Source organism: Fundulus heteroclitus, chromosome 9, assembly GCF_011125445.2.
Source record: "Fundulus heteroclitus isolate FHET01 chromosome 9, MU-UCD_Fhet_4.1, whole genome shotgun sequence".
Taxonomy (NCBI): domain Eukaryota; kingdom Metazoa; phylum Chordata; class Actinopteri; order Cyprinodontiformes; family Fundulidae; genus Fundulus; species Fundulus heteroclitus.
Genome location: NC_046369.1, coordinates 9,491,685 through 9,514,604, shown reverse-complemented (window position 1 = coordinate 9,514,604; position 22,920 = coordinate 9,491,685). Strand labels below are relative to the sequence as shown.

General features: G+C 42.1%; 1 protein-coding gene and 1 pseudogene across 1 annotated transcript; both read left to right on the top strand.

Moving 5' to 3' along the window:
• The first annotated feature begins 1,669 nt into the window (after positions 1–1,669).
• LOC105922925 lies at positions 1,670–11,413 on the top strand (annotated as a pseudogene).
• A 9,774-nt stretch (positions 11,414–21,187) lies between these two features.
• Positions 21,188–22,374, top strand: LOC118564131 (interferon-induced protein 44-like). The gene is given in 5 exon segments (XM_036140983.1): positions 21,188–21,471; positions 21,523–21,675; positions 21,764–21,935; positions 22,066–22,195; positions 22,285–22,374. Coding segments are annotated over 4 exon segments (669 nt in total). The 5' UTR covers positions 21,188–21,222; the 3' UTR covers positions 22,161–22,195; positions 22,285–22,374.
• Positions 22,375–22,920: the final 546 nt, after the last annotated feature.

Below are 22,920 nucleotides of genomic sequence, written 5' to 3'. Positions count from 1 at the left end.
TCCATTGTGGTGAAGGAAGGCATCTTTTTAAAATCAAAATCAAAAAATAAGTAAAAGAAAATATATAAAATAACTAAATCCAAAGTTCTGTGGTTAAGAGATAAAAAGTAAAAGGCAGGAAAATGCAAGCAAGCAGGGTGCAGAGAAAAAAGCATCCGAACAGGCAGAGAGGCGGAGACAGAGTGTCCGACCTCTTAAAGGGAAGCTGCTAATAGATTGGATGAATTAAAACGCTGTGTGTTTAGGATCTGAAATGTTTTTCTGTGGTGCTTTGAATATTTTTTTTTACTTTTACTTTACTTTTACATAAACAGCTTCCAGTTCGAGTATCAGTGGTGTGGAACCCGAGGAAGGCCAGAGGAGTAACGTTCCCTGTAAGTTCGCTAGCAAGCTTTCGGTTGGCATGTTTTCTCTCTAATTTAGAGTAATTTAGCTGATCCAAAATGTTTGAGCATTATTCACAGATGAGTTTAAGGTAATTTAACACTTGGCGAGCGATTTGCATGTTACTTTGGTGGCAAGTCTTAGAGGAGAACCTTACAATTACCGCTCTCTGTTGTAACTTGGTTTAATGGCAGGCTTAGTTACAAGCTGTGTAGGCTAATGTTACTGTGTAAGCGGGCGCAAAATGGTCCTAACTTTAGTACTTTTAAAAAGTTGAGCAGCAATGCAGATATAACGTTAACGTTGTATAGGCAGCCTCATCTTGAAACGTAATGTTAGGTGCTACAGTTCACCAGTTTATTTATCAATTAGTGCTACTTTACGCATCCGTAAACACAGTCGACGTAAACTAACGTTACTAAACATCAGCTCGATGTGTGTGTATAGATGTGTGTTTGTTGCTTGGTATGTACATGATCTAATTTTATTTTATTCTTCTTACTTAAATATTAGTATTTTTATTAGTATGCGTTTACTTTATTTAAAAGAGCCCACTCGGACAGAACCTGAATTTTATTGTATACACCAGGACCATGTCATTAAATTAGTTCTATTCTAATTTATTCTGTTCTATTGTATTTGTGTGACTTACATCATTTTGATATTCATTGTAATAATAATTAGTAAAATTATACTATTTAATAAATATTTAATTTGACTAAGGCAAAGTTATAAGGTGCAAGTTTGGCGTGATAAGTTTGCAATCTAATGCAAATGTTGATATACCTTTTGCGTCTGTTGACTTAATTTGGAAGCTTTGCCTTTAAAATTGATTGTTGTTGATAACTCACTCATGCCTGAGGTTGCAAGTCTGAGTACAGAGAATCTGCTACACTATGCTGAATCCTTGTCTGGAGCATTACATCCTAATATATTCATGTCAATATTAATAGCAGCAGCAAGACCAGGACCAGCCAGTCATACTTCTATGGGCCAACATCCTGTTGATGATAAGTTAGTTTGCTGACAACCTGTGATCTCTTGTATGTAACCTTCCTAAAGTAAAAGCTGCTGTGATGTTAAGTTCAAATACAGCATGAGGTTTTGTGTTGCTAGCATTTGTTTTCTATATTATTCCTTTTTTTCTAGCTGAAGTGTCAAGGCTGTTTGCACCCTACACTAGGCAGGCTGGCGGTGCTATGGGTTGGTCGAGACAACCAAGGCGTGCCAACAACCAGCAAACCAGTTCTGCCGGTGCACCTTCTCATACACCCAGATTTACATACACACACACATTTTGTGCCCTTGCTCGCAAAGACTGTGCAGTTGTGCTCACAAGGGCTGAGAAGGAGTGCCTACAAAGGGCCGGATTAGGGGAGAGGCGCCTGTGCTTTCGAGGTATGTCATTTGATTGTGTGATTTGATTTTATACTCGTTTTCACAGTTTGCAAATGTGCATGTTCATGTGAAGGTGTTTTTTTTGGGGGGGGGGGGGGGTTATGTTTTTGTACGTGTAAATATTTTTTGTCTATATTTTTACAGCAGTTATTCACAGAAAGCATTGACCAGACATTGGTATTTTCTCAAGAAATCCACACATTTAAAGAAATCATATTTTAATCCATTAAAACATTATGTGTACTTTAATGTAATGGCACAGGAAACAAATATTCAAAAAAGTTAATTGTTATGAAAATGTTTATTCAAAGAACATTGTTTTGCTTTTTTGACATGTTTGTTTTTCAGGTGACCTACACAGCCCACATCAGTTTACTGAATTTATACAAATTATACAAAGTTGAGAGATGCAGGGGGGTTTGAGTTGATGCGGATTTGTGACAACACCAGGGGCCCGTTTTTCGTACGTCGCTAACTCAGTTAGCTGGATTTGATTGTTGACGATTTGGCATGATCTTAGATTGTTTGGTTCTTTGAAAGTCATCTTGGACTTGCTGTGGTAGCAATATGTGCGCAAGCCTGCTCGCCTGTAAACAGGATTAGATCGCAGCTTTAAAAGCGGAGGAGATAGGGAAGTCTGCAGTAGCCATGTCTTCTCCATTGTTGCGACAGCAACCTGTTGCGAAAGGTGCAAAAATAATTTCAGAGCTTTTCGAATTAATTGCGTAATGCGCAATAGACAGGATCCTGTAGCGCAGCGCGACAGTGTAATTGTAGAGAGATTTTTCTTGGTGGCTGTTATAAACAGACAAACACATCATTTAACAGTGGCTTTTAAAGAGGAAAAAGTGGTGTTAGAGCCATAAATAGAAAATATATAGGTTATTTGTATGATGGTTTGCTTTTTATTTTTATCATATTCAGTAAGAAGATTTGTTCAGGCCATTTCATTGTAAAGTTTAGTTTTATTTTGAAATTCTTGCTTCCTGTCGAGCCATGTATTGTATTAGAAAAAAACTATGGACAGATTATGTAGACACGGAGAATTACAGTTTTTGACCGTGCAAGCTGTGTATGACTTGGAAAAGGAAAAACTTTATTTTTATAGATAAATAATTTTTAGTTAAAATTCCCAGTTTGCATGTGTACTTTACTTCCAGTCTCCAGTGTATTATTGGTGATTATATGCTTGTAATAAAAATGAAAACATCTCTAAAAATACACTTATGCACATTTTCCTAAAGTAAGAGTTGTAGTTTGAACTAGATGAGGTTATCTATGTGTTCTACAAGTTTGGTAGCACTACAATTATCTTTAGTGTAGTTATTGGCTGTTATATGCTTATAATAACAATGACAAAATCTCAAAAAATAGAGTTTAGCACATTTACCCAAAGTAAGAGTCGTAGTATGAACTAGATGAGGTTATCTATGTGTATGATGAGTTTGGTGGCACTACAATGATCTATAGTGTAGTCATTGCTCATTTTATACTAATAATAAAATAGAGGTGCCATTTAGGCTTTGGGAAATTCCTCAAAAAAAGTCTTATTTTCCAATGAACTAAATGTGGTATGACAGAAATGAGATCAGAAACACGTGAAATTAATTTGATAATAATCCACCTCTCCTTGGTGACATTTTTGAATATTTCTCTATGATTATTCTTCTGGTGTAGCAACTTGCAGACGGTCCCTAAGCATCTGCGGAGCCGCGAGTTCTGCATTGGGTCCAATGTAATTCTCCCAGCGCGGTGGGAGACTCGTTTTGAGGAAATTACGGTTGTAGCTCACTGTCTGCCCTGCTGTGGTTGCAGAGAGGTGTCTGTTTTGTAGAATAAATCATCCGCCGATGAGTTATTGATCTGGAAAAGCCGAATCTGTGAATATCTTTCTAACTTTACCGAAGTTCATGAACGATAGAAAATGAGAGACATTATGCCGCATTTATTATCATTAACTGAGCCGCACCCTGGTTATGCAGCACAAAACACAACATTTCTCTATCAAAGTCCTTGATTCATCTGTTATATTCAACATTCTAAGATGGGTTTTGGGTTTTCTTTAGCTGTAAACCATAATAATCTACATTAACAGAATTAAATGTCTGAATTGATTCTCGATAAGTCAGGCATGTCTGGAGTTTTATTTCAGGCTTAATCCGCCTGGAGGTGGTTTTGATTGAAACCCGTTTTATTGTCAGGAGACATTACAACGTGTCGCAGCTATCTGATTTAATTTGACCCTTAATGTAATCTGTTTTGTGTTTTTCAGACTCAAACTTGAATTTTACCTAAAAGTTGAGACCAGCAGCTCAGATGTCTACACTGAACTCACTGCTCTCCAAGAACCAGCAGAGAACAATCTGCTCTCAGCTGGGAAGTGTCAAACTGAAGCTGCTCTATAAAGCCACGGTCCACGGCTTTACTGGTGCTGCCTTCCACCAGCGATGTGACAACCAGTCACCCACTGTGTCTGTGGGCTAAAATGCCTCTGGTTACGTGTTTGGAGGCCACACCAAGCAACCTTTTAGTCAGTCTGGGCAATATGGGAATGATGACCAGGCTTTTCTTTTTGGTTTGACTGGTGGAATACTCCAAAAATATCCAGTTACAAATTCTCCATATGCCATCAGAATGATGGCCAAATCTGGTCCTCATTTTGGAGAAGACCTAGTTCTGGTTCATGGAAGCCAACCAGTGACTTACAGCAATCCACAAAATTATTACAACTTCAATCCTGCACAGATGCACGGCAATGACCTTAATCTGACTGAATGTGAAGTTTACCTGGTGGAAGGTGAGCTTTCTGGAGAAAATAACATTTTACTTTCTGAAATAAAAAAAAGAGAAATTCTGATACATGTGATCGCTCTATTAGCTGACACTTTCACCTGGCTACAGTACACCTTCATCCATCTGCTTATTTTACTGATAAACAAAATTTGAAACTTGGACATAATATCAACACATTCTTTTGGACAAGGGATGTTTTACAAGACCAAATTGGTGGATGTTAAAATGTAATTATTTAACATTCTTACTCTTTAACAGAATCTACTGAATTTGAGAAGCCGTGGAGGAATGTCATTTGGGAAACTGGGTAAGTGCAAAAGTATTTACACTCCTTGATCCACAATGTGTCCCCAATGTGTCAACATATAACTAATAATCTATAGTGCAATCAATGACCTTCGGCAGTTAAATTATTAGAAAATAAGAATGTATAATTTAATTTCAGTATGAGTGCAGTTGCTCTCTCAAGACCTCAGAGGTTAATTAAGAGTCAAGAGTGTTTTATTGTCACTGTGGCAAAACTTCTCTTTGGCCTCGCCAGTTCACATTACACATAATGAAGGCAAACTGACAAAAACAGGGAATGAACAAGGGTTACAGTGTTTTTGCATGATTCAGGAGAGTCACATATAACAGATAATGATGGTAGTAAGGTACTTATTGTACAATGATAATTGAGACTTTGTTTACAGAAATGTGCATTTAGATATTCTGAGATAATAGTATGCAAGTAACATTAAGATGATTGTAATGTATGACAAGCTAGTAGCAGTGGGGTGATTTTAAGGCATTGGACTGCAGTCTTCCATCAGCGAGCGATAACCCTCACAGCTCTGGTGAAGAAGCTGTTTCTAAGTTTATTTGTTCTGGCTTGGAGGCTTCAGAAGTCTTTGCCTGATGGAAGAGGGGCAAACAGTGCATTGCCTGGGTGGGTGGGATAAGTGGAGATGGGTCTGCCCCTTCTTTGTTCTGCATAAATGCTAAGTCCATGCTAAGTCCTTCCTCTCCTGTATTGTGCAGCTCCCATACCACACAGTTATGCTGATACATAAAACACTCTCTATGGTAGCTCTATAGACGTTTTTTAGCAGTTTTATAGTCCACACTTTTTCAGTTTCCAGAGGAAGACGAGCCCAAGTTGGGCCTTCTTCACCAGGAACCTAATGCTTCCCACGCGCTCCACCAGTCTTCCTGGACCTCCTGTAATCTATTATCACCTCCTTGGTCTCACTAGTGTTCAGGATCAGGTTGATCCTGGAGCACCACTGTGAGATTGCTGACCTCATCCCTGTAGTTGGACTCATCATTGTTGGAGATGAAAACCACTACAGTGGTGTCATCCACAAACTTCACCCCCATGTTTGTGGGGTGGATAGCATGACAGTCCTGGGTGAAAAGGGTGAAGAGAGCAGGGCTGAGGACACAACACTGTGGCATTCCTATGTTGAGGAAGAGTGGGGCAGATGTGCGTTTTCCTAGCCTCACCTCCTGGGACCTGTTGGTGAGGAAGTCACTGATCCAGGAGCAGAGAGGTGTGGATGATTTAGAAAACAATGAACAAACTGAATCATGAAGGCCAGGAACTCACACCAGACAGGTCAGGTTTGAAATTGTATCAGAACATCCTGAGCTTTGAAAATTTTGGAATAATGTCAGCTTAAAATACAAACCATGAGGCCAGGCAGGCAGATGGAGTTTTAATCAGAGAAGCAGACAGGAGGACAGGCACACTGGAAAACTGAAGGAGCCATAGAGACCCCACTGTTTATGTAGGAGACACAACCGATGTAGAAGAAGCTCCTCTGGGGAGCACTTCAGCGCGGCCGGCTGCCGGCGGAGCCCACGGGCTCGTCCCCGCGGCTCTTGGGGGCGTCAGCATTGCGGTGGCTGGGGGATTTCCTCGGGGTCGTCTCTCCTCTTTCCTCAGGGGGGGGTTGCAGATTTCCTGTGAAGGCCCCTCTCGGGCGCACTGCTTTGGGGGCCCCTTTGGGAGTCCGAGGTTACGGGTCCCCTGACGCCTGCCTCTGTGCTCGGGGAAGGTGGGTCTTCGGTTCTCCACAATCACTATCAAGCTATTTCCTTCTGGATAAATTTTCACCTAAACTAGTGCACTCTCACAAACTCCTACAGGTGCTGGGTCCCAGGTATTAAATGTTCACTTATATACAGAAAGGCTATAATTTATTTATTTACTTTCTTTTACTTTCTTTTTTAGGTATCACATTACACATGTCAGCTTAAGTAATAATACATATGATTTAGCAATGGTATCAAGGTGTTACACGATTGTATCTGTTGCTTTATGTCTGTTGGTTGTGCTGTTCTTTTTGTGTCTCTTTCCAGGTGATGGAGCAGACAGAGGACGTTTTATCATTCTCTTCCTTTTATCTCTTCTTTCTTTCACCTCTTCTTTCTCTTTTGTTTCCTCTTCTTGTTTTTCTTTTACTCTCCTACTTTCTCATTGTAGTGTCCATATAATTTGAAATTCTCCCTGCAGGAATCACAATAAAGTTATTTACACGCACAAATCAAGCGGAGCATTATGGCGAAAGCTGTTTGCTCCACTTGTGAAAGTAAAATCTGTCGAGCTCTATTTGGCATTAAGATATAAATTTTTATTGCCACATTGCTAGACAGGACACTGGGAAAAAAAAGAAAAAAAAAAAAAAGAAGAAGCTCCTCTGGTCAGATGACATCAGCGTTGAACTTTTTGGCCAACATACAAACAACATGTGTGGTGGGACATTAACAATGTACATCACCCTTAACTCCACCATCCTGGCAGTAAAACATGGTAGTGGCAGCATCATGCTATGGAGATGTTTCTCAGCAGGGTAACTGACCAGGTAACTGACCGCTGTACCGGTCCGTTGTGGTGAAGAGAGAGCTGAGCCAAAAGGCGAAGCTCTCGATTTACCGGTCGATCTACGTTCCTACCCTCATCTATGGTCATGAGCTTTGGGTTGTGACCGAAAGAACGAGATCCCGGATACAAGCGGCCGAAATAAGTTTTCTCTGTAGTGTGTCTGGGCTCTCCCTTAGAGATAGGGTGAGGAGCTCAGTCATCCAGAGAGGACTCAGAGTAGAGCCGCTGCTCCTCCACGTCGAGAGGAGCCAGTTGAGGTGGCTCGGGCATCTGGTTAGGATGCCTCCTGGACGCCTCCCTGGTGAGGTGTTCCAGGCACATCCCACCAGGAGGAGGCCCAGGGGAAGACCCAGGAAACGCTGGAGGGACTATCTTTCTAGGCTGGCCTGGGAACGCCTTGGGGTTCACCCGGAGGAGCTGGCCCAAGTGGCTGGGGAGAGGGACGTCTGGGCCTCCCTACTGAAGCTGCTACCACCGCGACCCGACCCCGGTTAAGCAGCAGAAGATGGATGGATGGATGGATGGATGGATGGATGGATGGATGGATGGATGGATGGATGGATGGATGGATGGATGGATGGATGGATGGATGGATGGATGGATGGATGGATGGATGGATGGATGGATGGACAGTAACTGACCAGTGTTGTTGGGGAAGATGGATGGAGACAAATATCCTGGAGGACAACTTTTCAGAGGCAGCAGAAAACAGTTTAAATCAGAACAGGCTAGAACCGCCTAGTGAAAGCCAAGAAACAAATCAAATGGAGAATCTCTGGCAAGACTTGAAAATTGATGTTCAAAGAGTTGATGTTCTTCACCTAATCTGCCTAAGTATGGTCAGCTTTCTGAAGAACCAGCAAAAATGTCACACTCTAGAATCAAAAGCTGGGGGGATTTGCTCTAAGTCACTTGCTTACAGCTGTAACTGCAGCCAAGGTTGTGCATATTTTCAGATTTTTATTTTTAAAGGAGAAATCAGTGATTTTCCACCACTAGGTGGAGGTTGAGCACTGTCTATAGACCTAAACAAGATGTGTATTAGGCCACAAATCTCTACTTCCTCTCCAGCTGCAACCAGGCACCCATTTCCCCTCCCCTTCTCACCCGTTGCCTTGTATGCGCATATTTGTAAAGGATCAACACACAACAAACAGCATCACCTTTCAGAGGAACATAAACAATGAATAAGTAAATAACTTAGAAGTTTATAATACTGTTAACAAGATAATATTTCTATCCACTGGGCGTGCTCTCTTGCCATTTTATGCCTGGTAGTGGCATTTATTGGCAGCTGTTCACATGCACATACGAGTGGCTGACCCAGCTATGTAAACAAGAGACTGGAGAATAACGCGGAGAGATGGTGTATGACATCATACCATAGTCCATATAAAAAGATACCTTTAGTTCTTCACAAAAGTATTTTGTATTTCTTTCTATCTAAAATAAGAAAGTTTCTCTTACTGCTCCTTTAAATCTACTATCAGAGGCTCCACTGTGCTTAAATGAGCTCAATAGGAATGATTGGTACCAGCATCTCAGTAATGGGATGTTTCTCTGCAGGAAAAGAAAGGAGCTGATGGAGAGCATCAAAAACTACAAGCCCCCTGACAGTTCTGTGTCCCAGGCTCGGGTTTTACTCGTTGGACAAGTTGGAGCTGGAAAGTCCAGCTTCTTCAACTCCATCAACTCTGTATTCAGAGGCCATGTCACCAGCCAGGCCATCTCTGGCTCTTCCCCCACCAGCCTCACCACTCAGGTCTGCCTCTGCCGCTCATTTATGTAGTTTCCAGTGTCCCAGTAAAACTATCCTCCAATAGTATTCTTCTGGGTTTATTATTCTACCTTTTTCAGTTTCGAACCTACTCTGTGCGAGATGGACAAGGAGGCAAACCTCTGCCAATCACCCTGTGTGACACCATGGGACTGGAGGACAGCAAAGGGGCGGGGCTTGATGTCGATGACATCAGCAGCATCCTCAAAGGACATGTGCCAGACTTTTACCAGGTGTGATATCTGCTTACGGTTTGTGGAGGATAACTTGTGTGTAACATGGAAGTAAATTCAAAATATTCCTGATTTACATGGACACAGTTCAACCCCGCTGCTCCTCTGCATGCTGAAGTTCAGGGCTATCGCAAGTCTCCAGGTGTTAAAGACAAGATCCACTGTGTGGCTTATGTTATTGATGCCTGCAAGGTCTCCATTATGCCCACAAAGCTAGAGGAGAAGCTGGAAGCCATCCGTAGAAAGGTCAACCTTTTGGGTCAGTAGAACTTCTGATTCAATCATTTTTACCTTGTTTGAATTCTAGCTCAATTTTGAACAAGGTTTATACCTGGATTGCTTACAGTTTGTATTGTGTTGAATATTCTCACCTGTTCTGTTTGTAGGGATTCCTCAGCTGGTGCTGCTCACTAAAGTCGATGAAGCGTGTCCTCTGGTGAAAGAGGATCTGAGAAACATCTACAAGAGTGGATACATCCAGGACATAGTGAGGATTCTTTTAATTATGAAGAAATCACTGTCTGGATATTAAACTTGATGACGCCGCTCTGAATCCCTGTTTGAACCATTCTGTGATCCAGATGCAGGGCGTCAGCACCAAGGTGGGCGTGCCGCTGTCCTGCGTGGTTCCAGTGAAGAACTACAGCGGGGAGCTGGAGCTGGACTTGAACTGCGACATCCTGCTGCTCAGCGCCCTCATCCAGATGTTTCGCTTCACCGATAACTACTTCGACGAGCTCAGCGACCGACTCAGCAGCACTGAATTGAAAGATTAAGAATCAAAACCTGTGAGAAAAAGCTCAGGCTTATCTGCAGGTTTTATTCACAGTTATACATTGACCTAGAACAGCCACTGCATTTTACATAAAAAAAAATAACAAAGGAAATCTGCAATGGGACAAATTGTTTTTCACTGCCATGAATGTGGATACAGGGCAGAAATGAAGTAAAATGCAATAGATTTACCTCAGTTTGCATTTATGAAAGTCCTTTGATATTTAAGTTTCTTTTAAAGAATTAGCTAAATTAGTTTTACATTAATATTTTTACCATTTCTTGCTTTAAAAGCTCACATATTACTAATTTATGCCATGTGCTTTTGCTACAAAACATGATGGAACATATCAAAATATCAGTTAAAGGATTGGAACATGTTAAAGATGTATTAAGCTCTTGTACTTTTGCAATACTTGTATTTCTTCTTTTCATTCACACACAAGTTTTTATGTTAAGTGTTTACATCACCAAAGTATTGTTGGCGTTTACAGTTCAAGTTGTGTAGTTATAATTTTTTAAGTTTGGTATGTTGTGATGTTACACAACAATAAGAAATTTGATTTCAGTATGAGTAGTCTCATTATCCTAAAACAGTAAGAAAGGGTTAAAACAGAACAAAGCGTGTTAGAAATGACTTACAACCTTATCCTATACTGGGGCATGGTAAGTTCTGCGGTGTCTTTCGGATTCGATCAGCTCACTGTTTAATTTTTTTAAACACGCTGCAAACTCTGAGAACATCTCTGCAGATACTTTTAAAGTTTTCTTTTGTGATCATTTCTTGAGAAAGGCTCCACCTTTTTTCAATGTTACTTCTTGCTTTTGCATTGTAAAAAGGTTCATTTTTATCTGGCTGCTTAGTCTTTCGTTGCAGCCTGTCTTCACCCCTTTTGGTCTGCTGGATCACTGGAGAACTGAATTTGTGTCTTTTTTATTAGGCTGGTTAACTGTTTGAAGGTTTAAGACTCTATGCTTGCTTTGTTTCCTATTAAAATTCAGTGAGAGTTCTAAAGAAACTGGGCATATCTGTGGCTCTCATAAATGGAAAATTTATTTTTCCTGCAATGCACCGTCACGTGATATCGTGCACTTTCATGTAGATTATGAAGAAACAAAGACTTAAAAAGTGGGTCCTCTTCAGGACCTGGAGAATTATATCTCTGATAATAAATGTTCCATAAGCAATAATATTTGTAGGAGCTTGAATTAATACTTTGTGATTTTCTTGGTATGCATTACGGTTAATGCTTTGTGTTCTGTTTTTCTTGCTAAATTTACTTTTCTTGAAATTATTAGATATTATTGGTATTCATATTAATTTGGGGTATTTGTATATTTAGCTATTGTGGACATTTTATTATTATTTTCATTACTTTTTTGGTTTAAGGATGCATATGTGTCATTTTCTTTAAACATTTCTTTGGCACCCTTTTTTCTTCCACTTACTAAAATGTTTTTAAATGCAATAACGTCTCCATGGATTTCTTGGACGAATCATCTGGACAACTTGTTGAAAATGTTAAGGGTGCAGCGAGTCAGGCCAGCTTCACTTATTTTTTAACTCTACAATATTCTCTGGGAGTTTCATTTTCTTTTTGAAGAACGGCAAAAGCATCGAGAGTCATAGAAGCCTGATCCCTTTACACAGAATATTGCTCTCTTAAAGCTTGGCAAAGAGCTGAATAACTGTCACGAATCTGTGGAGGAAAAGCTTTAACAAAAACACGAACACTGTTAGCGGTTGTTATCCATATAAGCTTTAGTTTCTCACGAGATGAGAGAAATGGCAGGTCAAAAAGACAACGTTCGACTTCCTTCAGATAATCATGAATTAATCCTGTTTATCTGGCTTGAAATGTTGAATGTCCCAAGCAAGGGACTCAAGTTGGCAAATATGCATACCGTAATTATGAGGTGGACATGGACCACCTGGGAAATCAAGTTGGTTATGTTCATGAACAGATGGAGGTCTTTGAACTAACCTTCGATGATGTAAGGAAGAACATCTCTGATCTAAATGAGAATTTTCCAAGGTGTTAACTCTGACATGTGGTGGGGGTTTAGGTTGGTGTGGGCCAACTGAGGGACTCTTCTGGCCCTTAGGGGGCAACACAGAGTCAGGGCAGGTGGTGGTATGAGTCAGGTGTGATGTCTGCTCATCCCTCCAATCTGAACCACCCGTGTCTGTAGAGTTATTTATCTGGTACTCTTTGGGGCTGACTTCCAACACCCCCCAATGGAGTCTGTGGAAGTACTTTGTGTAAACTCAGAATTTAGAGGCTGTGTTCTAAATTTTGGAAAGACTGGCTCTGTTTAAGGTGCTGCAAAAGAAACTGCAGAGCTGTTCTGTGATTCTAGCTCATGCAAAGTGTCAACCTGCTGGGGTTGATCGTGTAAGGATTTCACCTGAAGGATGGGGGACTCCCTTCGTTGGTGAGACACAGGCTCACTGAAATCAGGAGTTTTGACCTCCTCGGTGTCAGCTTCAGTTTCCTCCATCCTCACTTCAGCCTTTGAGAGCTCCAGTTTGGCAGCACTCCCTTGTTCTAAAACCATCTGATGCTCATCCTGCAACTGAGAACATTTTTCATCTTCTAGTTTTGACTTACTCTGATATAGCAATGTAAGCTGTCCCACAACTTCTTGAATCAGAGTCCTTTTAGTCAGTTTCCTTAATAAATTATTTAGTTCCTTAATCTTTTCATCACATGCAGCAAGGTTGAAACAATTTAAATTACTTCATTCATCTAAAGATAAGCTGATGAGGTCAGCAACGACAACCTTCTGGCTCTCTGTCTGCTTGGTCCACCACAGGTGCAGCTTCAGATGTGAGAAGTTCTGGCTACATCTTTCTAACACAAAACAACAAACAAGTCATGATAAAACTTATAAAATAACAAAGGATCCAGTCTGTGCATGCCTAACTATGCATTTATGTTTAAATATACATTTGTAAATACGTATATGTGTGTGTAGAAAAAGGTGCGCAAGTTGACAGTTCATCATGTGGCTTGTGATGACACTATTCAGTGTTAGGAATGCTAAACCTTTAGGAATTACGAGCTCTGTAGCACCTGCTTAACCTCTCTTTAGGAATTACTAACTTTTGTGCAAAGCTTAACCTTTTAAGGAATTACAAGTGATTTAAGGGTATGCTTCTCCCCTTTTCCTATAAGGGAAATTAGCACTTTTAGCTTTATGAGCACCCCCCTTTCTACACCAGCAGGGGGCATCTCAGAAAAACTAGGACTTAAATCTGGAAACAAATTTGTTCTACACAAAACAAGATAAGCTCTTAGAGAAATAGGCAGTGGATCTTAGGTTAGATAGTTGAGCAGGAACTTAATTTTGAAAATGCATAACTGTGGACTTTTCATTTAAGAATTGTGGTTTATGCAAACATGAGAATAATTCACAGCGTCTGGACTCAGATGTGCAACAAAATTTTGTTCAGTCAGTACGTTTAACTTTATAGTTAAATCAATCATCAGAATGTTGGCTACATCAAATCGCTTGACTGATTCAAGCATTTGAATTTAAGATTTTTGTCGTACAGTTTATTATCACTAGCTGAGAAATTACAGTTATTTTTTTTTAAAGTCCAAAAGTATCACAGGTGAAATTCTCATATGCAAACTGTGTTCACAAACTCCCACGCAGGGACGCCAAAATGTTGTGCTATTACACACTGTTTAAAGTTATTTAATCTTTAAATAACTCTCTGTTAGGTATTGTCCGGGGGAATATCAACCCAAGGGATGATATTAGGACAATAATATAAAGGAATGTTTCGAGCACTGGGGTTCTCTGAACAGCAAACCCTACACACATAGAATAAATGAGTGACATCTTCTCTTCAGGTTCAAGAATTTAACAGAAACAAAATAAACACCACTATGGAAATCTTTTTGTCTGAATTACCACTATATTTCAATCAACAAATCCTCTCTACTAGGCTAGTGAAACTTAACTAAAACTACTAATCAAAATGAATATAAAACGAAGCTAAGGAACTATGTACACACAAAAGAAACAAAAGCCAAAATAAAATTGTTAGGGTTCTCTGTTTCCATGCTCTCTAACTCTACTTCACAGGTGGCTGCAGTTGAACGGGTGGGCGTGGTACGCACCTGCGGCTCATCAAGGAACCCTTGTCTCTGGCTTAAAAGGAGTGAACAGACAGCTGGAAGACGCTGGAGTGTTACCCCGTCGTGGAATGCTTAGGCCCTAGAGCTATCTCCTGAGCTTCGTACCTGTGAGTTTTTGGAAACCCAGTTTTTGGACTAATCCTGTCTCCTCCAGTTTTGTCGTGTTTTGGATTTACTCACCTGTGTTGGCTCCGTGCTCTGAGGACCAGTCATCCAAATCCCCGCCGCTCAGATTTTGCTATGGCATCTCCACTCATACTCCCTTGGTAGTACCAAGCCGGGCATGAGAACCCCCTTCCTGGATTGACCTGGTTCGTTAGTCACACTCCGGTTCTTCCAGCTGCTCCTCCTGCCTGCCGCTGCATTGGTGCTGTTCGGGCCCCCCGCCAGCATTACATCTGCCAGTCCTCCTGTCATTCAGCCACCACCTTCCATCAGAGAGTTACGGTCACAGAGTTTCGTTTTCACTCATCCCCCCCGGACAGGTCTCCCCATCCAAATGGTAAGCGGCACCACTTCTGTAACATTTCCTCCTGGTTCGATCCTCTATAACAGGGGTGGCCAACTCCGGTCCTCGAGAGCCGGTGTCCTGAAACTTTTAAAGGTTTCCCTGGCCCCACACACCTGAATCAAATAGCACAATTAGCTCCTCAGTATGCAGTCAGGTTCTTTAGAGTCCTGCTAATTAACTATATATATATATATATATATATATATATATATATATATATATATATGAGTGCGATTTGCAAAAAAACAGAGGGGGGGATCATTTCTTCGCTTAATCATATAATGTCGATAGGTAACTCGAGATTAATTGCAAATTAATTGTATGTTTTATCCGTTTATTTCTGAAAGTGTAATAGCCTGTTTGGGCATTTTGATATGCAATTTTGCAATAAATTACACTAATAAAATACATGCTTATACAAAAAAAAAATTATTTTGTTATTTTTCAAGCACTTTTGAGAATTGGAATGAAAACATCCTGGTGGTGCCAAATGTTAAACTCTGGACTATAATGGCTAAATGACTAATCATGACGCCCTGATGTTTACACAATGTGTAAATAAATTTGTTAATAAATACCATGCCGATATATTTTTTTGCCTCTTAAACAAAGATAGACATGGTATTAGGCATTAATAAAAATTTTACATTTCAATAGTCATAAGTTTTATTGTTCGTTTTTTTACTCTCTCTCACACACACATCCAATTCTGAGCTTTCACACCAACAATAACTTCTTTGAATATTTTTGCTTGCTGTTTTATATCCACATTCATACATTTAAGGTTTTAAATCTCCAGGTCATTCCAATCTTACACTTTGCTTGCAACTGGGCAGGAGCTTAATACCCTGAAAGAGACTGTTTAGCAACTGTTTAGTAACTCCAGGTCCTTCGTTTGGCAACGTAATTCAGCCTTAGTTTGTCAAATACAGAGAAAACAAATTAATAAGCATTAAAGTACGGTTTATGGGTTGGGTTTCTGCAATGTTATCAGCATGTTGAAAACTCATCTTCAGAACCTATTTCTGCTCAAAATGGTGATCTGCACCAAGTAATCTACTTTCAGCAGTCATCACCGGTTATTGCACCGTAAATTGCAGAAAATACGTGCAGAGTTGCTCTGTCTGCCTTTACTACCGTCGGCTCCTGTGGCGGAGGGATATTTCAGCTGGATACAAAGTGTCTAGTGAAGGCAGGTCTCTTAATAACCGCTGTTTCGTCACTTATTTTAGAGCCCAAATAAGCGATTTCATTTTCAGAAACGTGCCCAAAAAAACGCAACCCGTGACTAATGAAATTTAGAAGCGCCTTTAGAATAAAAGAAGCCCAAAGTCGCATGAAATGAACAGCCTGTGCAACAGTGAGCGTGTTTGTTTTGACGCGCGATTAACGGCTAGGCAAGTTAAAGCGTTAATTTCGCGTTAACTCATTAGACTATTAACGGCGATATTTTCTTTAACGCACATTAACGCATGTTGCTCACATGCTTTTATTTTGTGACGGTCTGTTGCTGCGGTGTAGGGGTTTGAATCAGAACAGTAGGTGGCGATAATGCGCCAAAAACCTCGCTGTCAGCCAAGCCTCGGATTCAGAGGAAGAAAGGTGCTGGCCGGAAAAAAACAAAGCTGACATGGGGAAGGCGGTGTTTCCCGCAGGAATTTGCTTTGGCGAGGCGGTGACTTGGCGGCCGGAACAAGTTTTGTGCGGAGCGGAGCGGGGTCTGCATCGACGCCGTCGGTGAAGTCGCTTCTCGCTTCAAAGTATCCATGTGTTTTTGCCTGTTTTTCCCTGACATTCACTATATGCACGCGAGAAAGCAACAACAAAAAACCGCGTGTTAACGTCAAATAACCATGCAAGCAACGCAAGCATATCGAGTTAGCAAGCATTTCAGTTTAAAGTTCTTCCAGCAAAAAATATGACAGAAACAAGTTAGTTGTAACCACTGCCAAGTTAAACTTTGGTATTGAACATAAAATGGTAATGCTGCTCCCTGCGGTTACCTCAGAAATTGCGTGTTTTTGGTAGATTTTTTCCTCATAAAGAGAATTCCCTGTCTGTGGCAATAAGCCTTAATTTATTATTATTGCTATTTTTTGTTTAGGGTTAGTTAAATGTTACAACGCTTTTGTTCATATAGCAGCAGAACATTAAAATAAAAGTGCTCTTTACACTACTTTTGAATTCATTCTTGGAGTTTGTAAATACAATGCGATTAATCATGATAAATCAGGCAAATTATGCGATTAATCGCGATTAAATATTTTAATCGTTGCCCAGCCCTAATATATATACACAACATTCTCCACAAAAGAATTATAAATATATATACACATGTAACTATAAATATATATATATTTATAAATATTTACAGGTCTAAAATAAAGTGATAATGGCAATGTGCAAAAGAGAGCAAAAAGAATGGATAAATGTCAATAATTGTCAATAATTCTATAATTCTGCATCACAATTACAGAGGGGGTTGTTTGACTCTCAGAGGGAGGCGTTGTAAAGATTGATGACCACAGGCAGGAATGATTTCCTGTGGCGCTCTCTGGTGTATCTGGGTAAGAGGAGTCTTCTGCTGAAGGAGCTCCTCTGCTGGGCCAGTGTGTCATGTAGAGGGTGTGAAACATTGTCTAAGATTGACTGAAGCCTGGACAGTATCTCCTCTCTGCCACGGTCATCAGAGTGTCCAGCTCCTCCCCCACAACATCACCGGCCCCCCTGATCAGTTTGTTTAGTCTGTTGTTGTCAGCAACCCTCAGCCCACTGCCCCAGCATGTGACAGCAAAGAAGATTGCGCTGGCCACAACAAACTCATAAAACATCCTCAACATCGTCCGCCAAATGTTAAAAGACCTCAGTTTCTTTAGGAAAAAGAGTCGGCTTTGGCCCCTTTTTGTAAACCACCTCGGTGTTTCTGGTCCAGTCCAACTTATTGTTAAAGTACACTCCCAGGTACTAATACGCCTCCACAGTGTCAGGGACCCCCTGGATGTAAACATGGGTCACAGGTGTTCTTGCCTTCTTCAGATCCACTATTAGCTCCTTAGTCTTTGTCGCGTTGAGCTGCAGATGGTTCAGCTCACTCCAAGTGACAAAGTTGCCCACCACAGTCCTATATTCACTCTCATCACCCTTTTCAATGCAGCCAACTATTGCTGAGACATCAGTAAACGTCTGAAGGTGGCAGGACTCAGTGCAATAGTTGAAGTCTGAGGTGAAAAGGGTGAAGAGGAAGGGGGAGAGGACAGTCCCCTGAGGGGCCCCAGTGTTGCTGACCACACTGTCAGACACACAGTTCTGCAGGAGTACATACTGTGGTCTACCCATCAGGTAATCAACAATCCAGGACACAATGGGGGCCTCCACCTGCATCGCAGTCATCTTCTCACCCAGTAGTGCCGGACGGATTGTGTTGAAAGCACTGGAGAAATCAAAGAACATTCTGACAGTGCTCGCCGGCTTGTCCAGATGAGTATAGACTCTGTTTAGCAGGAAGATGATGCTGTCCTCAACTCCCAGGCAGGGCTGGTAGGTGACCTGTAGTGGATCAGTGAAGGGCCTAACCATGGGACTTAGCTGCTACAGGACTAGCCTTTTGAAGGTCTTCATGATATGGGACGTCAGTGCCACTGGTCTGTAGTCCTGTGGGCCGCTAGGGCGCAGCGTCTTTGGGACAGGAACGAGGCAGGACGTCTTTTACAGCACAGGGACTCTGGAGCACAAGCTTTCAGCACCCTGGGAATACACCATCGGGGCCAGCAGCTTTGCCGGAGTAAAGTCTGGTCAGCTGTCTTTTCACCAGGTCAGGTGGAAAGGACACTGCAGAGGCAACAGTTGGGGGAGGGGTGAGGTCCTCAGGTTGTGGAGGACATGATGTAAAGCGGTGGTGAGGGGTGGAGTAGGTGGATGTGGATTGAGGAGGTGAGGAGCAGACAGGGGGTCTGTAAGGAGGAGGAGTGGGGGAAGGTAGAGTGGTCGTTGTTGGGAAGCCAGCAGCAGAGAGTTGTGGGGGATGGGCCGCAGTATCAAACCTATTGAAAAATAGGTTCACTTCATTGGCCCGGTCAACACGGCCTTCCAACCTCACACCACCACTAGTCTCCCTCCTTAGTCTGGAGTTTATTCTCCAGCTTTCTCCTGTACTTGTCTTTAGCCTCCCTGATTTTACGTTTGAGTACCCCCTGCACTCTCCTCACCTCATCACGGTTTAGAAAATGGTGAACAAACTGAATCATGAAGACCAGGAACACACCCCAGACAGGTTAGGTTTGAAATTGTGTCAGAACATCCTGAACTTTGAACCTCTTGGAATAATGTCAGCCTTAAATGCAAACCATGAGTCCAGGCAGGCAGATGGAGTTTTAATCAGAGAAGCAGACAGGAAGTGCACTGGAACTCTGAAGGAGCCAGAGAGACCCCACTGTTTATGTAGGCGACACAACAAAGATGTGGAAGAAGCTCCTCTGGTCAGATGACATCAGCGTTGAACTTTTTGGCCAACATGCAAACAACATGTTTGGTGGGAAATTAACAATGTGCATCACCCTTAACTCCACCATCCCTGCAGTAAAACATGGTCGTGACAGCATCATGCTATGGAGATGTTTCTCAGCAGGGTAACTGACCAGTGTTGTTGGGAAAATAGATGGAGACAAATATTCTGGGGGAAACTTTTCAGAGGCAGCAGAAAACATGGCCCTGAGGCAGAGGTTCACCTTTCAGCAAGACAACAAGCCCACATATACAGCTGGAGCTACAGTAGAACGGTTTAGATCAGAATATGTTAGAAGGGCCTAGTGAAAGCCAAGAAAAAAATTAAATGGAGAATCTCTGGCAAGACTAAAAAATTGATGTTCAAAGAGTTGATGTTCTTCACCTAATCTGCCTAAGTATGGTCAGCTTAGAAGAACTAGCAAAAAAATTGGGTTTTTGACTGGAGTCAAAAGCTGGTGGGTTGTGCTCTAAATCACTTGCTTACAGCTGTAACTGCAGCCAAGGTTGGTTCTGTGAAGTATCTAAACAGAAGGTCGAAAACATGTGCATATTTTTTCCGATTTTTATTTGTAAAGGAGAAATCAACGATTTTTCACCACTAGGTGGAGCTTGAGCACTGTCTGTAGACCTAAACAAGATATGTATTAAGCCGGGCGTACACTGTACGAGTTTTTCAGTCGTGGTACTCATATACATCTCAAACTGTGCAACGGAACCGCGGGGTTTAAAAAGTTCACCGCTCACGATCTGTGCGGCGCGACGCTCGGACGAGATCGGACTGCTCACACTGTACGTCATGTCCCCTCTGGGACCGCTCGCTGTGGTGGCAGAGGCAGGCGAGCGACGGTAGGTGACAGGGACCCAGAGCAGGGGTTCGAGCCCAGCTCTGGCGAGGCCCGCAGGAGGCACCGGGCGGCATGGCAGGTCGCCTGGCCCGCACCCCCCCAGCAAGCGGAGGAGTGCCGAAACAGGCGGCCAGCGCGTTGCGCGGACCGCGGAGGAGTGCCGAAACAGGCGGCCAGCGCGTTGCGCGGACCGGACGGCTCGCCCTCCCCAACACCGGCCGGAGGTTGCTTCAGGGATGCCCGCTTCCCTCCCTCCGCTGGCGGGGACGGAGAGGAGGGAGGGTGCCCCCTCGTAGCTCTGCTTGAACAGCAGGATGCGCTCACGAAAACCTCACGACAGCCGACTGAATTTCAAACATGTTTGATTTTCACGATCGTCCGATTCCTGATCGGGAGGTAGTCGTGAGAAGCCAGTCCCCCCTCATCCCCCCCTCTACGATCAAGCTGAAATTCGGCCCGATTCAAAAAATGCTCGCACGACTGAAGAATCGGCCCGAAAAGGGGGAAAAGGGGAAAAACTCGTACAGTGTACGCCCGGCTTTAGGCCACACCTACCTCTACTTCCCCGCCAGCTGCAACCTGGCACCCAATTCCCCTCCCCTTCTCACCCGTTGTCTTGTATATTTGTAAAGGATGAAAACACATCAAAACAGCATCACCTTTCAGAGGAACATGTCTAATGCAGAAGTCAGTAACTCATAACTTTATAATGCTGTTAGCAAGAGAACCTTTCGATCCACTGGCCGTGCCATCTCTGCCATTTTGTGCCTGCTGGTGGCATTTATGCCAGTTATGTAAACAAGAGACTGGAGAACAACACAGAGAGATGGTGTGTGGCATCATACCATAGTCCATCTGAAAAGTACCTTTAGTTCTTCACAAAAGTATTTTGTACTTCTTTCTATCTGAAATAATTAAATTTCTCTTTCTGCTCGTTTAAATCTACTATCAGAGGCTCCACTGTGCTTAAATTATTTTAACATTATTATGCAGAAGGTCTACTGGTACCAGCTTCTCAGTAATGGGATGTTTCTCTGCAGGAAAAGAAAGGAGCTGATGGAGAGCATCAAAAACTACAAGCCCCCTGACAGTTCTGTGTCCCAGGCTCGGGTTTTACTCGTTGGACAAGTTGGAGCTGGAAAGTCCTGCTTCTTCAACTCCATCAACTCTGTATTCAGAGGCCATGTCACCAGCCAGGCCATCTCTGGCTCTTCCCCCACCAGCCTCACTACTCAGGTCTGCCTCTGCCGCTCATTTATGTAGTTTCCAGTGTCCTACCTTTTTCAGTTTCGAACCTACTCTGTGTGAGATGGACGAGGAGGCAAACCTCTGCCAATCACCCTGTGTGACACCATGGGACTGGAGGACAGCAAAGGGGCGGGGCTTGATGTCGATGACATCAGCAGCATCCTCAAAGGACATGTGCCAGACTTTTACCAGGTGTGATATCTGATTACGGTTTGTGGAGGATATCTTGTGTGTAAAATGATAGTAAATTCAAAATATTTCCTCATTTACATGGACACAGTTCAACCCCGCTGCTCCTCTGCATGCTGAAGTTCAGGGCTATCGCAAGTCTCCAGGTGTCAAAGACAAGATCCACTGTGTGGCATATGTTATTGATGCCTGCAAGGTCTCCATTATGCCCACAAAGCTGGAGGAGAAGCTGGAAGCCATCCGCAGAAAGGTCAACCTTTTGGGTCAGTAGAACTTCTGATTCAATAATTTTTACCTACGTATTTGTTTAAATTACAGCTCAATTTTTGAACAAGGTTTATACCTGGATTGCTTAAAGCATGTTGGGAATATTCTCACCTGTTCTGTTCGTAGGGATTCCTCAGTTGGTGCTGCTCACTAAAGTCGATGACGCGTGTCCTTTGGTGAAAGAGGATCTGAGAAACATCTATAAAAGAAAGAGGATCTGAGAAACATCTATAAAAGTGGATACATCCAGGACATAGTGAGGATTCTTTTAATTATTAAGAAATCACTCTGTCTGGATATTAAACTTGATGACGTCGCTCTGAATCCCTGTTTGAACCCTTGCAGGGCGTCAGCACCAAGGTGGGCGTGCCGCTGTCCTGCATTGTTCCAGTGAGGAACTACAGCGGGGAGCTGGAGCTGGACTTGAACTGCGACATCCTGCTGCTCAGTGTGCTTTTGCTACAAAACTTTGTATTGTCTTGTGAAATGTGCTATACAAGTAAATGTGCCTTGCCTATACTTTTAAGGGGAGACTAACTTTTTTATTTTTGTTTAGCTTCATCTTTTGGGGCCACGTTTCTACTTTTACAACAACCACCATTTATAGCCAGAGGCTCTGATGTGTACTAGACCTGATTCTGATGGTGTAATTAAATCATGTTGAATCCTGAAGTTTGCTGTCAGCTGATTTGTGTTGCATGTTAACTTTGTTGTGATTATTGCATTAATCACTAAGATTTATGTCAGGGTCTCCATTGATTTTTAAGGGCATTGTGGAGCATATGAATCTTGCTGGGTGTATCTGGGGCCATTTTTTCTTTACCAATACATATTCTAGATTAATTTGAGGGATTTGATTTTCCAAACTTGCTCTATAACAATCCATTGACACATGTTTCTTGCTTTTTTTTTTTTTTTTTTATTAAAACATTTCTAAAGCTTGTTTGTACTTATGTAATGTGACCTGATCTGCACTCAAAT